General features: G+C 42.7%; 1 protein-coding gene across 2 annotated transcripts in view; it reads right to left on the reverse strand.

Annotated features, from left to right (window-relative positions):
• HOMER1 (homer scaffold protein 1) overlaps positions 1–18263 on the reverse strand; it is a 72280-nt gene that overhangs the window by 18752 nt on the left and 35265 nt on the right. The window contains exons 5-6 of one of the 2 annotated variants that reach the window (XM_040985965.1): positions 13153–13292; positions 7883–8158 (exon numbers count right to left, since the gene is read on the reverse strand). In XM_040985965.1, the coding sequence (XP_040841899.1) occupies positions 8098–8158; positions 13153–13292 (201 nt within the window). In that variant the 3' untranslated portion in view covers positions 7883–8097. Of the gene's footprint in view, positions 1–7882; positions 8159–13152; positions 13293–18263 lie in introns of those variants that run through there. The other variant, XM_040985964.1, reaches the window with a different exon arrangement.

The raw sequence follows: 18263 nt of genomic DNA on the forward strand, positions 1-18263 counted from the left end.
CTTGTGCCAGTGCTTAGCATTAAAACCATAACCACCATAGCAGAGACAGAGGACAGAACGAATTGATCAACTACCCCAGCCAATCACTGGCAGTGAAGATTTGGGCAGATGGAGACACCAAGGTGGACTATAGCAGCCATGGACTCAGGAGATTTCATCATGACTGGAGTGATGGATCACCAGCATTTCAGGACTATTGAACTATGTAAACCTTTTGAGAAATTCATGGTGTTGTAAATTTCTATTTTTCTTCCTGTTATTGATTTTGTATTGTGACTATGTAATGGAGATTACTGTATCCAGATGTGAAAATGCAGTGCAGTGTGCATCTCTACTTCCAGACCAAACATGGACTAACAAGGAAACTATTGTAATGTATCTTGACAATGGGAGGCTGGACTCTGCACTGTCCATGCCCGCCGTGATGGACATGTGACTGAGTATGAAGAACTATATGTTAGTAATGAGACAGGGGAATCTGGTGGGGGAAGGGAGCAAGGGAAATAAAAATAAATAAATAATATTTTTTAAATATAAAAAATGGTAACTAATGGGTTGCACATTTATATTTACAGTGCCATCTGGAAGAAACCTCAATAATTTAAATTACGTATGCATATAATGGAAAAGCACAGGGCATTACTTGTTCCTAATGTTCTATTTAAAGACAAAGATGGCTAATTTACCTTAAGTATGGGTTATTTTATGTAGCACAGCGCCATTATCGCTTTTTTAATCATTACACACTCAGTACTAAATCCCAGCTCAGCCATAAAAGATAAGAGGACATCTTAAGCATTTCCTGGCCCAAGGCAGCATGACTTCAAGATAATCAAGCAAAAGGCAGTTATAAGCCATTTCCCACCTCAGAACCTTTTCCTCAGTAGAACCAGACCATGTTCTCAGGGAGGTGAGCTTATTTACCAATATATTACTGTAGGTGCATGGTTGGAAGCAGCCAAAAATAACCCTTTATTTCTGAGCAAGAGATGACAGTTTTTTTTAAAATGTGCTCTTCTTCATTCTCCTACAAGAAAATATTCTCTCAAATCACATTTGAGATGAATTCTATAAACTGTTCTCATGATAAACAGGAACGAATACCAGAAAGGCAGAACTCTTAAGCGAAGGCCTGCTGCTGCTGCTGCTGCTGCTGCATTTCTGGATTGCTTCTGCTCACGGGTCTCTTTAATGTTCTTTCTACAGGACTGTTCAGAGCATACACAGCACGTAAGGTGACACTGCATTCTAATATGAGACAGCACCCTTTCTCTGCACAACTTTAGTTCAAGATTCCATTTTTTTCCCCTGGACACCAAAAGGAAAAAAAATAATAAAAACCAAAAAACCAATGGGGGCAATAGAAATGAGGTTCAGAATTATCCTAAAGAAGAGCTTTACTTTGATTCTTAGGAAATAATTTCATGATTAACCTCAATCTATCTACAACAATTTTTCACTATAAGAATCTCTCAAATATATTATCCATGCCACAGCATTCAAACACCCGTGTACTGAGATGGATGAAGACTACCACGCTACGGGTCACTCTGCATCATTCACCTCAGTAACACTCATGTGCACATGGCCAGAGCATGCTCCAGTGAGAGCAAATCACACTGAGTCACCAAGGAATAGCTCTAACACGAGTTCTACAAGCAAACAAGCCAGACACTGAGCGAGCATGCAGTGCTGTGTGTCTGGCTGAAGGAGCAGGGGGTCTCTGGTGAACTGTGCATCTGACGACAGCACATTTTGTAGCAAGTCACGTGCACCTGGTACCTCGGGCACTATGAGTATCTTTGGGGTGTCTTGCAGAAATGGGATGGCTGACCTCTGTGCATCAGAAAATGTTATACAGTTACTTTCCAAAACTGAATACAAAAACTAAACCATACAAATTGAAACCAAATTAAGCAAAGCTACGAAAGATGCCTCAATTTTGATTCAATTAAGTAAGGTACTTTCCCCTTCAGGACATGAGAATTTCATTTCTGATCTTCCTGCTGTGATATGAAGCAAGTGTTTATTGAATCTCTGCTTCTACTGCAATCCTATTTAGAGTAGAAATATTATCGAGACTTCACCCGTATTTAATAACAGTCTTACTTTTTACCAAAATCTAACTTCTGGGCAACTTTATGCATGTGATGCTCTTCCACCCCTCTGAACTGCGCCTATTTCATTGTGTTGCTCATTTTCTACCACTAGAATATGATCATCTGGATTATTTTCCATCTAAGAGGTATGAAGAATTAACCTGCAACTAAATAAAAGGGGAGCCATGCAGTTCTAAGTTTTTTTAAATTATAAATTGTGTAAAATCTCTTGCTGAAAAACATCAATGTAAGATTCATCAAATTATCCCTCATACAAGAATCTCATTGGTCAATCAAAAATAATTTTCTCATTTCTTCACATAAAATGTTGCCTAATATGCAAGCATAATTTGTAAACATTAGAATAAAATCTTCCGATTATAAAACCATAAACAGGGCACAGGCTAGGATAACTAGCAGCTCCCAACATCCCTCTGAGGCAGGCCATTCCGCGCTCTCCCGGACCACAAAGGCAGCTGAGTGAGGGACCCGTAGTCCACTGCAGATGCAAGACAACTACATTTAAAAGAAAAGGCATTTGTGAACAAGTTCCATTTAAAAGTCCAGGAAGCCTCTCAAATCTTGCTCAGGACTAACAGCTGTTTTGACTCTTAATAAAGACAAGTTTTTCTCCATAAAGGCTTTTTATTCTTCTGAAAATCAGCAGAGTCAGTGTGACGCCATTATACCCAAGGAACAAAACACACAGCCAGTCAACCATCGCTCCTCCCTCTGTGGATCCAGCTTAATCGCACACACAGGAATCCCAGTGGTTACACATCTTAAGTACAACTTCATTCTTCCAAGTCAGAACTGTGATGACTGAGTCTTTCAAAATCTTTGTGTTTCTTCCATATTAGTTTTTCTCAGCCAGGGACTTCACGCATCTTTGTGATTCAGATAAACTTCTCATTCTTCTCTTCAGAAATGGTAACTCCACTAAGTTCCAAAACCAAAGGTGATCAGAGACTCCTCTACCAAGAAAAATGGGCTGTTTTTACATAGGAAAAAAAATCCAACTCAACGAACTGATGTTTTCTGGCTTTCAAATAAATAATTCAAAAACAAAACCAGAAGCATTCAACAGGTATCAGGATTTTGCACAGAAGCAAAAAGTCCAGACTTTTCATTAGAAATGTTCATAAATGTTTTTATTTTCATCCACTTAAGTGAGAGAGAGTGAGGACGAGAAAGCGAGCAAGCGAGAATTTTCCATCCATTCGTTCGCTCCCCAGTGTCTCGTGAGGACTGGAGCAGAGCTAAGCCAGGAGCCCAGTACCCCACTCAGATCTCCCACATGGGTGACAGGTGCTCAAGCCTTTGGGCATCACCTGTTGTGACCAGGAGCATCGACTGGGGTCACAAGCAGAACTGTCAGGACTCAAACCAGCACTCCAGTTTGGACTATGGGTGTTCCAAGCAGCTTAACCCACCGTGTGCAGTGCCTGCTCCAGAAACGTTTTCAAAAAGTGCTAATTGTTATGCTGTTCACTACTGCCTGAGATAACTCTGTAGACCCTGAATGTGATAAGAGGTGTTATGAAAATGCATACTATGAAAAAACTATGCACAGACTTCAAAAAATGTTTACGCCAAAAATAAATTCACCCCAGCTTATGACGGCACGGACACAGAGGTGCTGCTATACAGCACTAACAAGGATAAGAAACCAACTTGGAGAGAGACTCTTGATATTTAGTGGGTTCTGTGAGTGGCATGAGTTAGAGGTAATCTTCCTTCCTGTGACGCTGACCCTAAGCCCTTCTGATCACAACATCAGACTCCCTCTTCTCGGTGGGTAGTTAAGGACTGTGCAGGACCACAGCCTCGGACTCGGTGACACCCTAACCTACGATTTCTCCAGAGGAAAAAGAAATAGCTTATTTCACACATCCAAAGAGGCATTAGGTGGTATCTTAAACAGGAAATTAGTTGCTAAGTAAAGCTTATCCTGGGATCACCGAATTATAAACACTACTAAGCTACAGGACTGGATATGACTCCTTAGGACACTCTTGCTAACATTCAGCTCCACTAACGGCATGTTATAGATGCCAGTGCAGCTCTGAAGGAGCCCCTTCCTCATAACCATGTCTATGGTTGGTTTCATGGAAAATTTCTAATACTGAAAATTAAAAACTTAAAAAATTAAAACCTATAGTGTTTCAGGTAACTGAGACTAAATAAAACTCAACTTAAGGATTTTATATTCTACTTTGTATAGGCAGCCTTTAAAATGTCTTGAAATATGAATATAGCATCCATATGTAGAAGTGTGATATCCATGTATATGACACTCTTATTAAACTACATGCAACCATAATTCTTCCATGATAAACCAAGTAGAACACTGTTGAAAAAAATAAGTACTAATAAGTAACCACCTAAAATAATCACCAGCCAGCATTTCTAAAAAAAGGTAAAGCATGTCTTGTCTACACTAATGATTACACTAAGTCACTGTTATCTGAAATTAAAACCTTTTACTATGTGTGTTTTTAAGTAAGAATATGTTTTATAATTATGGGAACAATACTATTATTTAGTCTGTGTGTGTAACTCTTGGGAGTTAGATGGACAAAAAGCTCCCGTCACTGGTTCAATTACCAAAGAGCTATGACAGCTGAGGCTGGGCCGGTTAATCCACGAACCACGTCTCCCACAAAGGTGGCAGTGACTCAGTACTGGAACACCATCTTCTGCCTCTCAGGAAGTTGTGAATACATTAACAAATGATGTGGGAAACATGCACTTCGAAAACTGAATAACATCGTTGCAAGTGATTGAAAAAACTTTAAATAGATGGGAAAATATCCTCCATTCATGCGTCACAGGGGCTAGGCCTTCCACAGAGTCCAAAGTTTACCTACCTATGTGGATAAATATGTATACCATTAGTCATACATATCCATAAATGAATATGAATATATATGACCTTTATTTATTTATTTGAAAGTTACAGCTACAGAAAGAAAGATCTTCCATCCACTGGTTTACTCCCCAGATGGCCACAACATGTGAGGCTGGGCCAAGCCAAAGCTAAGAGTTTCTTCTGAGTCTCCCATGTGGGTACAGGGGTCTAAGTATTTCAGCATCTGTTGCGTTCCCAGATACACCTGCAGGAAGCCAGGTCAGAAACAGCAACTGCCAGGGCCACAGTGTAGTGTGTAAAGCACTTGTGGTGCCAGCATCCCATATGGGCACTGGCTCAAATCTCTGCTGCTTCACTTCTGATGCAGCTCCCTGCCTATGTGCCTGGGAGAGCAGCAGAGGATGGCCCAAGCATTTGGGGCCCTGCACCTACATGGGAGATCTGGATGGAGTTCCTGGTTCCTGACTTTGGTCTGGCTCATGCACAGCCACTGTCACCATTTTGACAGTGAAACAGCAGATAAAGACCTTGACCACCCTGTCTTGCCTACACATCTGTAACTTTTTCAGATGAATAAATAAAACTAAAACAAAGAGAACTGAGAGCCCAGAAATAAAACCTCTTGCTTATGGTCAACTGATTTGTAACAGATACGCCAAGACAGTTTAACAATCTTTTCAACAAATAGTGCTGGACTAACCAAGCAATCACATGCAAAATGATAAAGGGGACCTTTATCTCATATCACATACAAAAATAACTCAAAAAGAATCAAAGACATAAATCCAAGAGCTAACAAAGGAAACAGAGATGTGAATGTTTGTGACCCTGAATTAGACAATAACTCCTAAGATAGACACCTTAAAGCGTAAGCAACAAAAGAAAGAGTGACAAACTGGACTGTATTACTAACTAAAAACCTTTTTGTGCCTCAAAGTACAACATCACAAAAAGCAAAGATAATTCACAGAATTGGAGAAAATACCTATACATCATTATCTGGTAAGATGTTAATACCGAAAAATAAAGAACTCTAAGAATTCAATGACAAAGAGACAAAGTCAATTAAAATTGGGGAAAAGATATAAATAGCAATTTCTCCAAAGAAGCTACATCATGGCCAAGTATGTTCAAAGACGCTTGATACCATTAGCAATGACGAAAAATACCATCAAAACCACAATGAGAAGCCACTTTACAAGACAGCTGTAATAAAAAGAAATAACAAGCACTGCTGATGATGTGGAGAGTGGGAACATAAAATGGTGCAGCTGTGTGGCAAAGCAGCCACTGCCAAGTGAACCAGCTCTACTCCGAGGTGCTGCCCGAGAGAACCATGTATACTCTCACGCACAGATGCTCACAGAAACACGATCCACTGAAATAGTGGGACTTTCAAAAGGTGGAAACAGAATGCCTACTGAATGATGAATGGGCAGACGAAATACGCTGTCACCACACAATGAGAATATTATTTGGCAATTCATGGAAACAAAGCGCTGAAGCATTCTATAAGAGGAATATTTCTTAGCATGCTGAGTGAAAGGAGCCAGGCATAACAGACCTCACACTGTGATCCCATTTATAGGGAATGCTTAGAATAGCCAATGCCACAAAGAAAACAGTGGTGGCCTGGAGCTGGGGTGGGGGGAGCATGCTAATGGATGCAGGCGTTTTTGGGAAGACAACAAACTCCGTGACTGGGCTAGGAACTATCTAACTGTACACTGCATTATATCTCAATAAAGCTACTACTGAAGCGGGCATTTAGCCCAACAGCTGAAACACGGCAATCCCACAATGGAGAGTCTATGTTTGGGTCCTGGTCCCCGTCCCTAACTCCCTGCTTCTCATAAGTGTAGACTCTGGGAATGCACTAGTGATGGTTCCAGAAACTGGACTCCTGCCAAGCAAGTGGGACACTGGCTTTCTTCCCAGATTCTGCCACTGGGCCCATAACAGTAGTGGCCATTTTGGGCATTTGGGGAGTGAACCAATATTCATTCCGTAGCTCTAATAATCAAATATTCAAAAACAGCAATGATAATACTAACAGCTTAACTCTAGTGCTAGATACCATTAGCAACGAAGTGCTAGTATTATAACACTGAGCTAATTCGTTTTCAGACTGGCATCTTTGTTAGTTCTGCCCAATATGACACATACTTTTGATACAGATGGCCAAGTTACACCAACTTTACCTCTGTCATCTAAGCATCAGGAAATAAATTTTTAAAAAATTAACATGAAAGCAAAGACAATTTGTGAACTCACATTTCAACAAAGATTTCAGAATTTCCTGATTTTTCCAGAAGTACTATAGTAATTTGTTAATACAGCTTCCTGTGAACTTTCTCAAGTACTGTCACATCTGGGAAGCTGGACGCCAAGGAAACAAGCCCTGGAGTTGAGCGGAGTGACTTGGCAGGACAGCACTCCCACAACGCCTCTGCAGGCCTCCCTGCACTGGCGGAGCTGTGTGCGCCCACACGACTCAAGGCCTCTTCCTGGGATCAGCCTCCACTTCCACTAAACGAGCCGCTGGGACCACATAATTGCTACAGCTTCTACCTCCAAAGTCCTAATACCAACTTCCAGACTTCAGCTCAGGACACAGTCTCAAAAAATGGACAATTTTACCAACATCGGATATAGGGCTAAGTTAAACTTTAAATGGAAAAGGTTAAATTGATAGAAGACAAAAGTACAATGGTCTCTTATTTTGAATGAGTCACACCTGTGGTATTTAAAGAGCCTAAAATGAAGGTAAGTACAGTAGCAAACTACTTCCACCAAGCTCCAGTGATTAACTAACAGCTAGTTAACGTGAGCCCAACCTATTACCTCATGAAATAACCACTGGCTCCATACTTACAAGATCTGAGGCTCTAGAATGCACCAGACAGATCAGCCTGTCTTTTAAAAGAAATTTTAACATCTTCACACATCAAAACGACACACACCCCCACTTTACCACAGACTTGAGCGTTCCTTACTGCCATACACACCAGACTCCCCATAATGCTGCGGCTTCCAGGATCTGGATTCACACTTTGATCTTGGCCCCAGTTCATTGCTGGTGTGAGCAAAACATGGAAAAACCAAATTCAAAGCAAAAGCACTGTTCTACCTCCTAGAGCAGGACTGTCGGGACACACACCTGCACTCCAAGGGAACCCCGCGGTATCTGCAATGAACACAGAGAGAAGAGAAGGAACTTTTAACACCACGCCAGAGGGCAGTGCTGTGGTACACAGGTACAACTACTGCCTGCATCACCAGCATCCCATACGGGCACTGCTTCCTATCCCACTTGCTCCACCTCTGACCCAGCTCCCTGCTAAACGGCATGGGAAAGCAATGAACAATGGTCCAAACATCTGGGTCCCTGTACCCACGTGAGAGACCCAGAGGAAGCATCTGGCTCCTGCCTTAAGACCAACCCAGCTCTGGCCACTGCAGCCATTTGGGGAGGGAACCAGTGAATGTAAAATCTCTTGCTCTGTCTCTTCTCTCTCTCTGAAACTCTGCCTTTCAAATAAATAGATAAATCTTAAAAACAAATACGCAAGAAACAGCAATTACTCAAGACCCATGTGCTGCAGGTCACTGTCCTGAAGGCAGTCACTGAGGCACTCGTGAGCATGGGCAGGGAGGCGCTCTCCTGCAAGGCGGGTGTCTTGTGTATCTCACATGAACAGCACTGCTACGCGCATCAATAACTCAATTATACAGTAACGCCTCACAAGATGCTTTACCAAATTTTAATGATTCCCCCAAATACTTTTACAAGACTTTAGAAAAAAACAAAGGTCATTTTGCCAAAACTTTAAAATCAGGAATTTAAGTGCATCTGTTTATAAAGTTAGTGATCATTTTTGCCCACCATTATTTTAATTAGGTCTTACTTTAAAACATACAGCCCGTTGCTCCGTGTCTACAGAAAAATGTGTTAACAAATTACTATAGCACTGCTTGTAAAAGTAGGAATTCTGAAATCTTTTTGTTGAGATGTGATCTCTCACAAATTGTCTGCCTTCATATTAATGTTTGAAAAAGGTTTATTATTTTATTGAAAAGGCAGATCTACAGAAAGGAGGAGAGCCGAGAGGAAGATCTTCCATCTGATGGTTTGTTCCCTAAATGCCTGCAACAGCTGAAGCTGAGCTGATCTAAGGCCAGGTGCCAGGAGTCTCCTCTGGGTCTCCCACACGGGGGCAGGGTCCAAGGCTTTGGGCCGTCCTCGACTGCTTTCCAAGGTTCCAAGTAGGGAGCTGGATGGGAAGTGGGGCGGCGAGGGCAGTAACTGGACTTGCAAGGTGAGGATTTAGCCACTGAGCTGCCACTGTGCTGGACTCCATATTAATTTTTAAAACATGCATTTATTTGAAAGGCAGAAGGCCACAGAGGAAGAGATCTTCCATCCACTGCTCACCCTCACATGCCCACAGCTGAGGCTGGGCTAGGCTGAGGTCGGGGTCAACCTTCACTCCTTCCCAGGTACAAAAGCAGGGAGGAAGTAGAAGCAAACAAGCCAGGACTGGAAGCAATTGTTTTGGCTTCATGACATCACTGGTGTGGAACTTTAATTTTTTTGTAATTCTTACAAGTAAATTACACACACATTTTTTAAGAAAAAGATTTATGGAATACCTAAAATCCTTTTGGAATTAGTTCATTTTGTAGTATAATCCGCTCGGTGTGAAATGTAATGCAGATAAGTAGAATTTTTGTTTTGTTCATCATGATTTTATAATCCTCAGATATACAGTACCGCCAGAGATCAGCTCCAGCTGAGTTTGAAGCTGACGAGAGATGTGTGCAGTTGGTGTTTTTAAGAGTTCAAGAGAGTTTGCACCCAATGGGAGACCCAGAAGAAGCCCCTGCTTCCCAGCTTCGGACTGGCCCAGTGCAGGCCACAGTAGCCTTTTGGGGAGTGAATCAAAGGACAGAAGATCTCTAACTGGTCTCAACTCCACTATGCATCCCGCTCCAACTTCTGACTCTCAAAATTTTTTAAAAAGGCAAAGTAATTAATATAAATAAACCTTCGAAACTTAAGGTTGTAATTGTCTTCCTTTACCATGGAAAGACAACAGTGTGGGAAGTCTGGATACAATGTGCTTCAGCATTTTGTCTCGAGTCCGTAAGTGCCCATCTGGTCTTCCTACAGTCTCCTAGGCTGGGAACATTACCATTCCCACACAGCAGCGGGCCTGGGCTGACTATCTGCCTAAAGCACACAGTGACGGACATTCAGTAACGGGGTCCAAAGCCGCAGACCGCGGTCTGGGACCTGCATGACCTGGGACAACACACAGAACCTCTGGGTCTTGGCCTCCTGATGTGCCACACACATGCTCTCTGTTTTGTTATGTTACTCTATTCTAGTACTTTTTAAATTTAAGCATATTTTAAACATTGTTCATGTAGTTTAGAAAGATGTATGCCCATATAGGTCTCTGATTAGGATGGGGAGGGTCAAGGTACTGAGGAAGTTAGGTGGGGCAAATGTTTCAATTTGTTTTCTCCTGTGTCAGTAGCAAGGCAAGGAGAGGGGACCTCTCTGTGCTATCAAACTACATCAGCACTTGGGGAAACGGGACAGTCACTTGATAAGGCCTCAGACCCCCCATGTGGGGACAAGTGTTCCAAGGGTGTTACTTCAGCAGTTCTGATAGTTCTGAGATATTGTTGACTTAATTGCACCAGGGTTAAGAAAATCTAAGGCTGATCAAATCCACCTTAGTGCATCCACAGACCCAGGAACATGTTGCAAAGTTTGCCCAGGAAAGTGGTTCAACTTGTTCTGCTTTGCATTCTGACAAAGCACGTGACATTCCCTGCTGGTATGGATGAGCTGGTTTTCATGTCCCCATGTACATTTAGGGCATGCTACCCACCACGCAGGCATCAGCAACTAAGGAGACCCAGACCTGACACATGCACTCCAAGGTCAGACCACATACACTGTGATTTTCCCTGTGGCGAGGGTTTGAGTCCAGCCATCTGGGTGGAAGTCCCCCAAGAAATCTCACTTGAGGTGACTTCAGATGTGACTCTTGCGTGCACCACCCATTGCAGGGTCAGGTGTGGTCTGTCACCTGCAGCAGCCAATGCACACACCAGTGGATGCAGCTGCCTGGTCAGTTCTGCCCCCACCCCCTGGTCCCATCTTTCCCATGAACTGGCAGATGCTGTGGCCCAGTGCAGTCCAGCATAGCACAGGCCCGGTCCTCACACATACCAGCAGGAGCCACAAGGCACATGCTTTCACACAGTAGCATTTTCCTCTGTGATCCAGTCCACCCCCACGGATGTGTACTACTGAAACTGCTATCAATAACACACTCTGATGTCTTCTTGTTTGGCTGTAATCTCCTTCATATTTCCTAATACCAGAAATCAACTGCCCGGTTAATGTCAAGCTGTGTCCCAACTTGGGCAACCCTAGACTGTCATCTCAGAAGCACCGCAGCTCAGGCATGCTGGGTTCTAACATGGAGCACAAAGCTCAGTCTTGATCCTGAGTCATCAGTTACTTGAAGACTGACTAACAAGAAGACAGTTTAGATTAAAAGTCTCTAGCAATCCAATAGGTAAGGATTTTTAAGCAGCAAAACTGCAAGCCTGCAAAGTATCTTTCCCATAACTGCAAAATTAAAATGACTCAAGTGTCAAGTGTCTCCACAGCTCATCCACAGACTCCAGCAAACCAAGTCAAAGTCACTTGTAGGAGAGTCTTAGCAGAGCAAACTAAGCAGAGGGAGAAGGTGCCAGGAAGCAACTCTAAATGCTAAGGATTAGCAGCAGTCAAGATTTAGAAAGTAAACTAGAAATAGCTCTCACAAATGTTAAACACAAAAGTTCTTCTAAATGCTACAATATTCAAGACAGATGGCCCAATTTAAGTGTCAGCCAAAAAAAAAAAAAAAAAATCAAGTACATAATTATGCTCGGTGCTGTTAGGGTATTTATTAAATGGATACGTTGAATATAATGTAATAGAAAGGAAATTTTTCCTTCATTCAACGTAAGTGAAAGTATTTTAAAGTTGCATACTGATAGCACTCTTAGACTGCATGTCATGAAAGGCTGTGTGTCGACCTAACCATCGTGAACTTACAGTCTTCAGATCAGAGAAAACTTCCAACTGTCATGTGCCCAGTCATCTTCATAGTTACAAACAGAAAATATGCACATGCCGCAAAAGCTATGGCAGGAAATCCATGGCAACCCTAAATGTGTCGACCGCTCTGTGCCTAATTTTCAGTCTTTGTATCAACACATGAGAAGAGCCTCCCCTATTCACGCCCAGAAAACTATTCTTAACTAGCCCGAGCATGAGCTCTGCCAATACTGGGCTCTCTGGTACCTCAGGCCCCTAGTAGTCAACACATTCCAACCAAATAAAAACCCTCAAAAAAACAAAGTTTGGAATATCACACTCACAATTCTTAATACACTACAGAATTTGGCTGCTTTAAAATCCAATCCGCAAAACAAAAGTACAGTGATGGAAAACTTTAACGTTTAATTAAAACTACCTGTGAAAAGTTTTCCAGAAGAGGAACAATTAAGACAGCTGACTTATAGCTATTTTTCTCAATGTGCAGTACTACAACATACAACATGATGCAAACAACGAACACATTTGGTCTGGAATGCAAAGGATAAAGTGATCTCTGCAGAGCATCAAATTGTTACTCCTGTTGGCATGCAAACATTAACCTGCTGGGAACCCTGGCCAGCTGAGGCTAGCACAATCTCAAACTGAGCAGCCCTTTAAAAGAAAAAGAAACAACAAAACAACATAAGCCCTTAAGAACATACATGAAAATAGAAACTAGAATGACAAAGGGTGTCTTTTCAGGGCTACCTTAGGAAAAACACAGAGCTGGAAAACCGAGACACACTCGTGTCCCATGATTGGCACAGCACTTGTTTCTACACAAGTGAAGGAAATGTTCCCTCCAGTACATCTGGGCAACCAGGAACTATACACTGGTCAGCTGCTTTCCCACACTTCCTGTCTGAAGTTGGCAGGAGCGGGGCTGGGGGTTGGAGGGCGCTAATCTCATCTGGAATTTTGACTCAGAGGTTGTAACTGCAAGAGTTCCTGACACCAATCTCCATGTCGACGCACATTACAAAACCATGACTGTGGAACTGAATCTGTACCTATGTGAAAAGGGCAAGGCATTCTGAGCCGGTTCGGCCCTTGGCTCTGAGTTCTGCGTCACGTCTGGGGTCCGTTCGTCGTCCGTCCCATTGACGCTCTCCGGGGTTAGAGGAGACTGAAGATCCCCACCAGCTGATTCCTTTAAAAAGCAAGGGGGGAGACGAGAAGAGAGTTACATTCCTAGTAAAAATTTAAACTCACTCCTGATGGATGCTCACTTACGAGCCAAATCAACTTAGATTTTAGCTAAGCATTAAGAACTTAAAATTAGAAAAAAAAAATTTATTTGTGGAAATTTTCTAATACACTTTAGAAGCATATCTTCAAGGAGCCGATGAACTTGGAGGTTTATGTAAGCAACTAACCGGACACAATAAAAGACAACCGTAAGAATCACTTCAGAAGATACAGGAGAGCCTGGCACAATAGCGTAATGGTTAAGGTCCTCGCCTTGAATGTGCCAGGGATCCCATATGGGCACCGGTTCTAATCCCGGCTGCTCCACTTCCCATCCAGCTCCCTGCTTGTGGCCTGGGAAAGCAGTCGAGGACAGCCCAAAGCTTTGGGACCCTGCACCCATGTTGGAGACCCGGAAATAAGTTCCTGGTTCCTGGTTTCCGGCTTCGGATCGGCGCAGCACCAGCTGTTGCGCTCACTTGGGGAGTGAATCATAGGATGGAAGATCTTTCTCTCTGTCTCCTCCCCTCTGCATATCTGCCTTTCCAATAAAATAAATAAATCTTTTTTTTAAAAAAAAAAAGAAGATAAAGGAGATGGTACAAAAATGTACAATGACTCTACTTTAGAAGAAAGAGAAGAAAACGGGGAGTATGCAGAAGGAGGAATGGTAAAAGGCAGAATGAAGTCTATGGTAAGTTTACATTTTTAAGATCTGGTGTACTTTTCAATTCCCAACGAGCTCTCCAGAAATCAATGAGAATTATCCCTATAATGTATTTACATTTTATTACTACAGTTTTTGTTTGGTATTAAGGATTAAGAACTTATCATAATGGTATTATTTTTCATCGCAGAATTTCCTATCTTCTACCTTTAAAAAAGATCTGCCAATAGGGCAAACTCAATTTATACCTCTGGAAAAGAAATGAAATTAAACACGAGGCCCAAGCGGATGCCTGGTTTTGTCTGCATCGTCATCCTGGCCACCTTTGACGTTATGAGTCAGAATGAGGAGCACGCTGCTGAAGCAGAGAAGGGGCTGGGGCTATACTGTTAGCCTGGTGGACTCCTAGTAAATTTACAATTGGACTTTCCATCTTGCTGGAGAAGCAGATAAAAATGTGTCAACTTATTTTTTTTTTTTATCAACTTGGAACTTGTCAACTTGAAAGAATTCAAGACTTCAAAGAAGAACCAGTTGAGGAGTGTGAGTTCAGTCTAGCAGTCACATCCCACATTGGAGTGTGGAGCTCCAGTGCTGGCTCTCCTCCTGTCCTGGGAGGCAGCAGGTGACGCGCAAGTTCTGGGGAGTCTACCACTCACGCAGGAGATGTGAAATGTGTTTCCATCGGCAGCTGGGCCAAGCTCCAGCTGCTGTGGGTATTCAGGGAGTTCATCAGCAGATGAGATGCCATGTCTGTGTGTCTCTGCCCCTCTTAGGCAAATAAAAACTTTAAAAACAAAGATGAATATAAGCAAAAGAAGAAAATGTTTAAAAATTAACTCTACACAGCAGTATCCTGATTATGATCATTTGTGTACTCTGTACTAAGAAAGCTATGCCTGAAATATTAGGAAAAATAGAGAAAATGTTAATGTTTTGAGACTTTCCTTTTGGGGACTTCCAGTTTTATACTACTGCCCGTACATTAGTGAAAACATTTCAGTGCAAAATAACAATACCATATACTGAACATTAGATAAACTGTCAAATAGCCAAGAAACATTTTCTTAATTTAACACTATCATTTAAGCATTTTCCAATTATCAGTGAAGCTTCTATTTTGACATTTAATTTGTCTTATCCTTCTCCTGCATCCTTTTAGTGTCTGCTAATTGGCAATCAATGCATGAATAGAGTCTACCACAAAATGAGACAACCTAAAACTGTTAGGCTGAATCCTACTCAGTGCATAATGAGAACAGTCAGCACCAAGCAATGACTTCCAGGTTACTGAGGGGACATTATCAATTAAGTATGAGTTTATTATATTTGTTAATAAGACATCGGATTTATTTTCCCCAAAGACAGACCAAATCAAACGAAAATAATGTAAGTTGACAGCTCAATTTGCTAAACAGCTAGATTAGTCAAGATGTGGTTCAACAGAAATGTTACCAGGAATAAATTACCCCAATAAACTGAAAACACAACCCAGCAGACGAGCACAAGGAAAAGATCAAGATGGAGCAAGCAAGAGGAGGAGCGCTCTGAGTGCTGGCCCTACAGGGTCAACAAGAAAGGATGCAGGACTGGGAACTGAGGCCTGGGGAAGCCACGCTGGGAGCACCAAAGGAAGGGGAGGAAGAAGGGGACTGAGTCACAATGACCCCCACTTCTCCATGGGGGCAATGCAGGGAGAAGCTGAGTAGCATTTACAGTGAACTGAAGGCATGGGGATCTATTTATGCAGGTGATTATATCTCAAACAAAGAGCCTACTCAAAGCATAGTTCTTTAAAAACAGGGTTTAAACATAAAATTGATACTGGCTTAAAGAGAATAAGAAAGAAGTTCCAATAAAAATCTTGAGTTCGGCCTGGCGCAGTGGCCTAGTGGCTAAAGTCCTCGCCTTGCACACACTGGGATCCCATATCGGCACCAGTTCTAATCCCAGCAGTGCCACTTCCCATCCAGCTCCCTGCTTGTGCCCTGGGAAAGCAGTTGAGGACGGCCCAAAGCCTTGAGACCCAGCATCTGCACCGGAGACCCAGAGGAGGCTCCTGGCTCCTGGCTTTGGATCAGGTCAGCTCCAACCGTTGCGGTCACTTGGGCAGTGAATCATCGAATGGAAGATCTTCCTCTCTGTCTCTCCTCTCTGTGTATATCTGACTTTGCAATAAAAATAAGTAATTTTTTTTAAAAAAAAAAAACCTTCAGTACCCTGTAGGTAACCAGAAATATTCTGTAAAACTTTCCAGAAATTTTATATGTGCTAAAAACAGCACTGTGGTATTTAATATATTATAAGCATTTACTTCTTTTTAAAACTGAATTTTGTATCATTTCCTAAATAACCAAATCTACCTTTTCCTTTAAAAAAAATTCGATCACTACCCAAGACTGTGTTGTGGCTCAGCAATTAAAACACCAAGACGCTGGCATCCCATCAGTGCCGTTCTGATCCTAGCTGTTCCACTTCTGAACTAGCTCCCAGCTGATGTGCCTGGGAGGGCGAACGCTTTCCCAAGAGTTAGGACCTGCACCAGGCCCAGCCCCGTGTTGTGGGCACCTGGGGAGTGAATGAGCAGATGGGAGTAGCTCTCCCACCTCTCCAACTCTGCTTTCAAATATACAACTTTTTGTAAAAAAGGAAAAAAGAGATCTTGAGCATAGATGTTATAATTCAGGAAACGCTCCTCTGGAATTCTCTCTTCCTGTGTATTTAGGCAATGGGAGGAAACCTGGCGTTGGAGTGTTCTCGATCGCATGAAAAACAGACTTGGGCCTCAAGGCAGGGTCAGCTTTCAGGTGCCCCGACCTACTCTGGACTCTGTGCAAGGCAGGCAGGGGCTCACAGCAGCACTGCTTCACCCACCACACCAACACCTCACACACTCCCTTCCATTAAATTCCAAAATTCAAACTCTTGGTACAGCTTCGTCCCTTCTGGCCTGCTGTCATCTCACATTCACGGGAACTCCCGTTCATGCCAGTCTTTCTCCTACCGCAGTGCGGATGAGAATTCCACACTTGCCTATGCCGAGGCTCTGAAAAGAACTGGGCAAGGAGCTAAAGATTCTGAGTCCCTGCTGCAGTGGAAATAGCATGAAGTGCAGGGAAGAGCAGGACACATCAAGGGACTAAGGCTGAGGGCAGACAGGCACCCCTGCCCCACTGCCGAGGGCAGGCAGACAGGCACCCCCTGACCCACTGCCGAGGGGCTCCCCCTCTGCCTCTCATTCTCTCTGTAAATCTGACCTGCCTTTCCAATAAAAATAAATAAATCTTTATTTTAAAAAGAAAGAAGAGAGCCCTGGAGTTGCAACTATCAGTGCAGTCTAATTCAGAAATACAACGTGGGATCCGGCACAATAGCCTAGCGGCTAAAGCCCTTGCCTTGTACATGCCAGAATCCCCATATGAGCACTGGTTCTAATTCTGGCAGCCCCTCTTCCCATCCAGCTCCCTGCTTGTGGCCTGGGAATTCAGCTGAGGATGGGCCAAGGCTTTGGAACCCTACACCCTCATGGGAGACCTGGAAGAGGCTCTGGGCTCCTGGCTTCAGATTGGCACAGATCCAGCCTTTGTGGCTGCTGAGGAGTAAATCATCGGATGGAGGATCTTCCTCTCTGTCTCTCTTCTTCTCTGTATATCTGATTTTGCAATAAAAATAAACAAATCTTTAAAAAAAAGATAATGTGGGATTCTAAGCAGATCATACTCAAAGACTACATGTATTCAATATCAATTTTCATTTTAAAAAGAAATTTATTTACTTATTTATTTTCACTTTAGTTGAAAGATGCAGAGGTGGAAAGATCTTCTATCTACTTGCCAAATGCCCGCAACAACCATGTCTGAGCGGGTCTGAAGCCATCAGAGTCTCCCACACGCCTGCTAGGGAACCAAGACTCTGAGCCATCACTTGCTACCCACCAGCAGTTATCAGGACTCTGGGCCAGAAGGATGGAGCCAAGGGCTTAAACCAGGCACTCCGATTTTTGATACAGTCTCCCAGGCTGTTGCCCTAAACTCCCACTTTTAACATAATTTGATATATTTTAGTTTTAGTATAATTTGAAATAATAACTTCCTTTCAAATACTCCTCAGACTAATGTTTTCTATTAGCTGGTCAATTATAGGCTTTTATTCAAACAGATAAGACGTGTGTTGCACAAACTGCTGTCTTACCTGTGTGCCCTGCTGCTCCCCCACAGCATCGATCTCTGGGCCCTTCTAGCACACACTACAGTATCAGACTTACCC

This window comes from Ochotona curzoniae, unplaced genomic scaffold (genome assembly GCF_017591425.1).
Source record: "Ochotona curzoniae isolate NIBS_2020 unplaced genomic scaffold, NIBS_Ocur_1.0 contig_4501, whole genome shotgun sequence".
Taxonomy (NCBI): Eukaryota; Metazoa; Chordata; class Mammalia; order Lagomorpha; family Ochotonidae; genus Ochotona; species Ochotona curzoniae.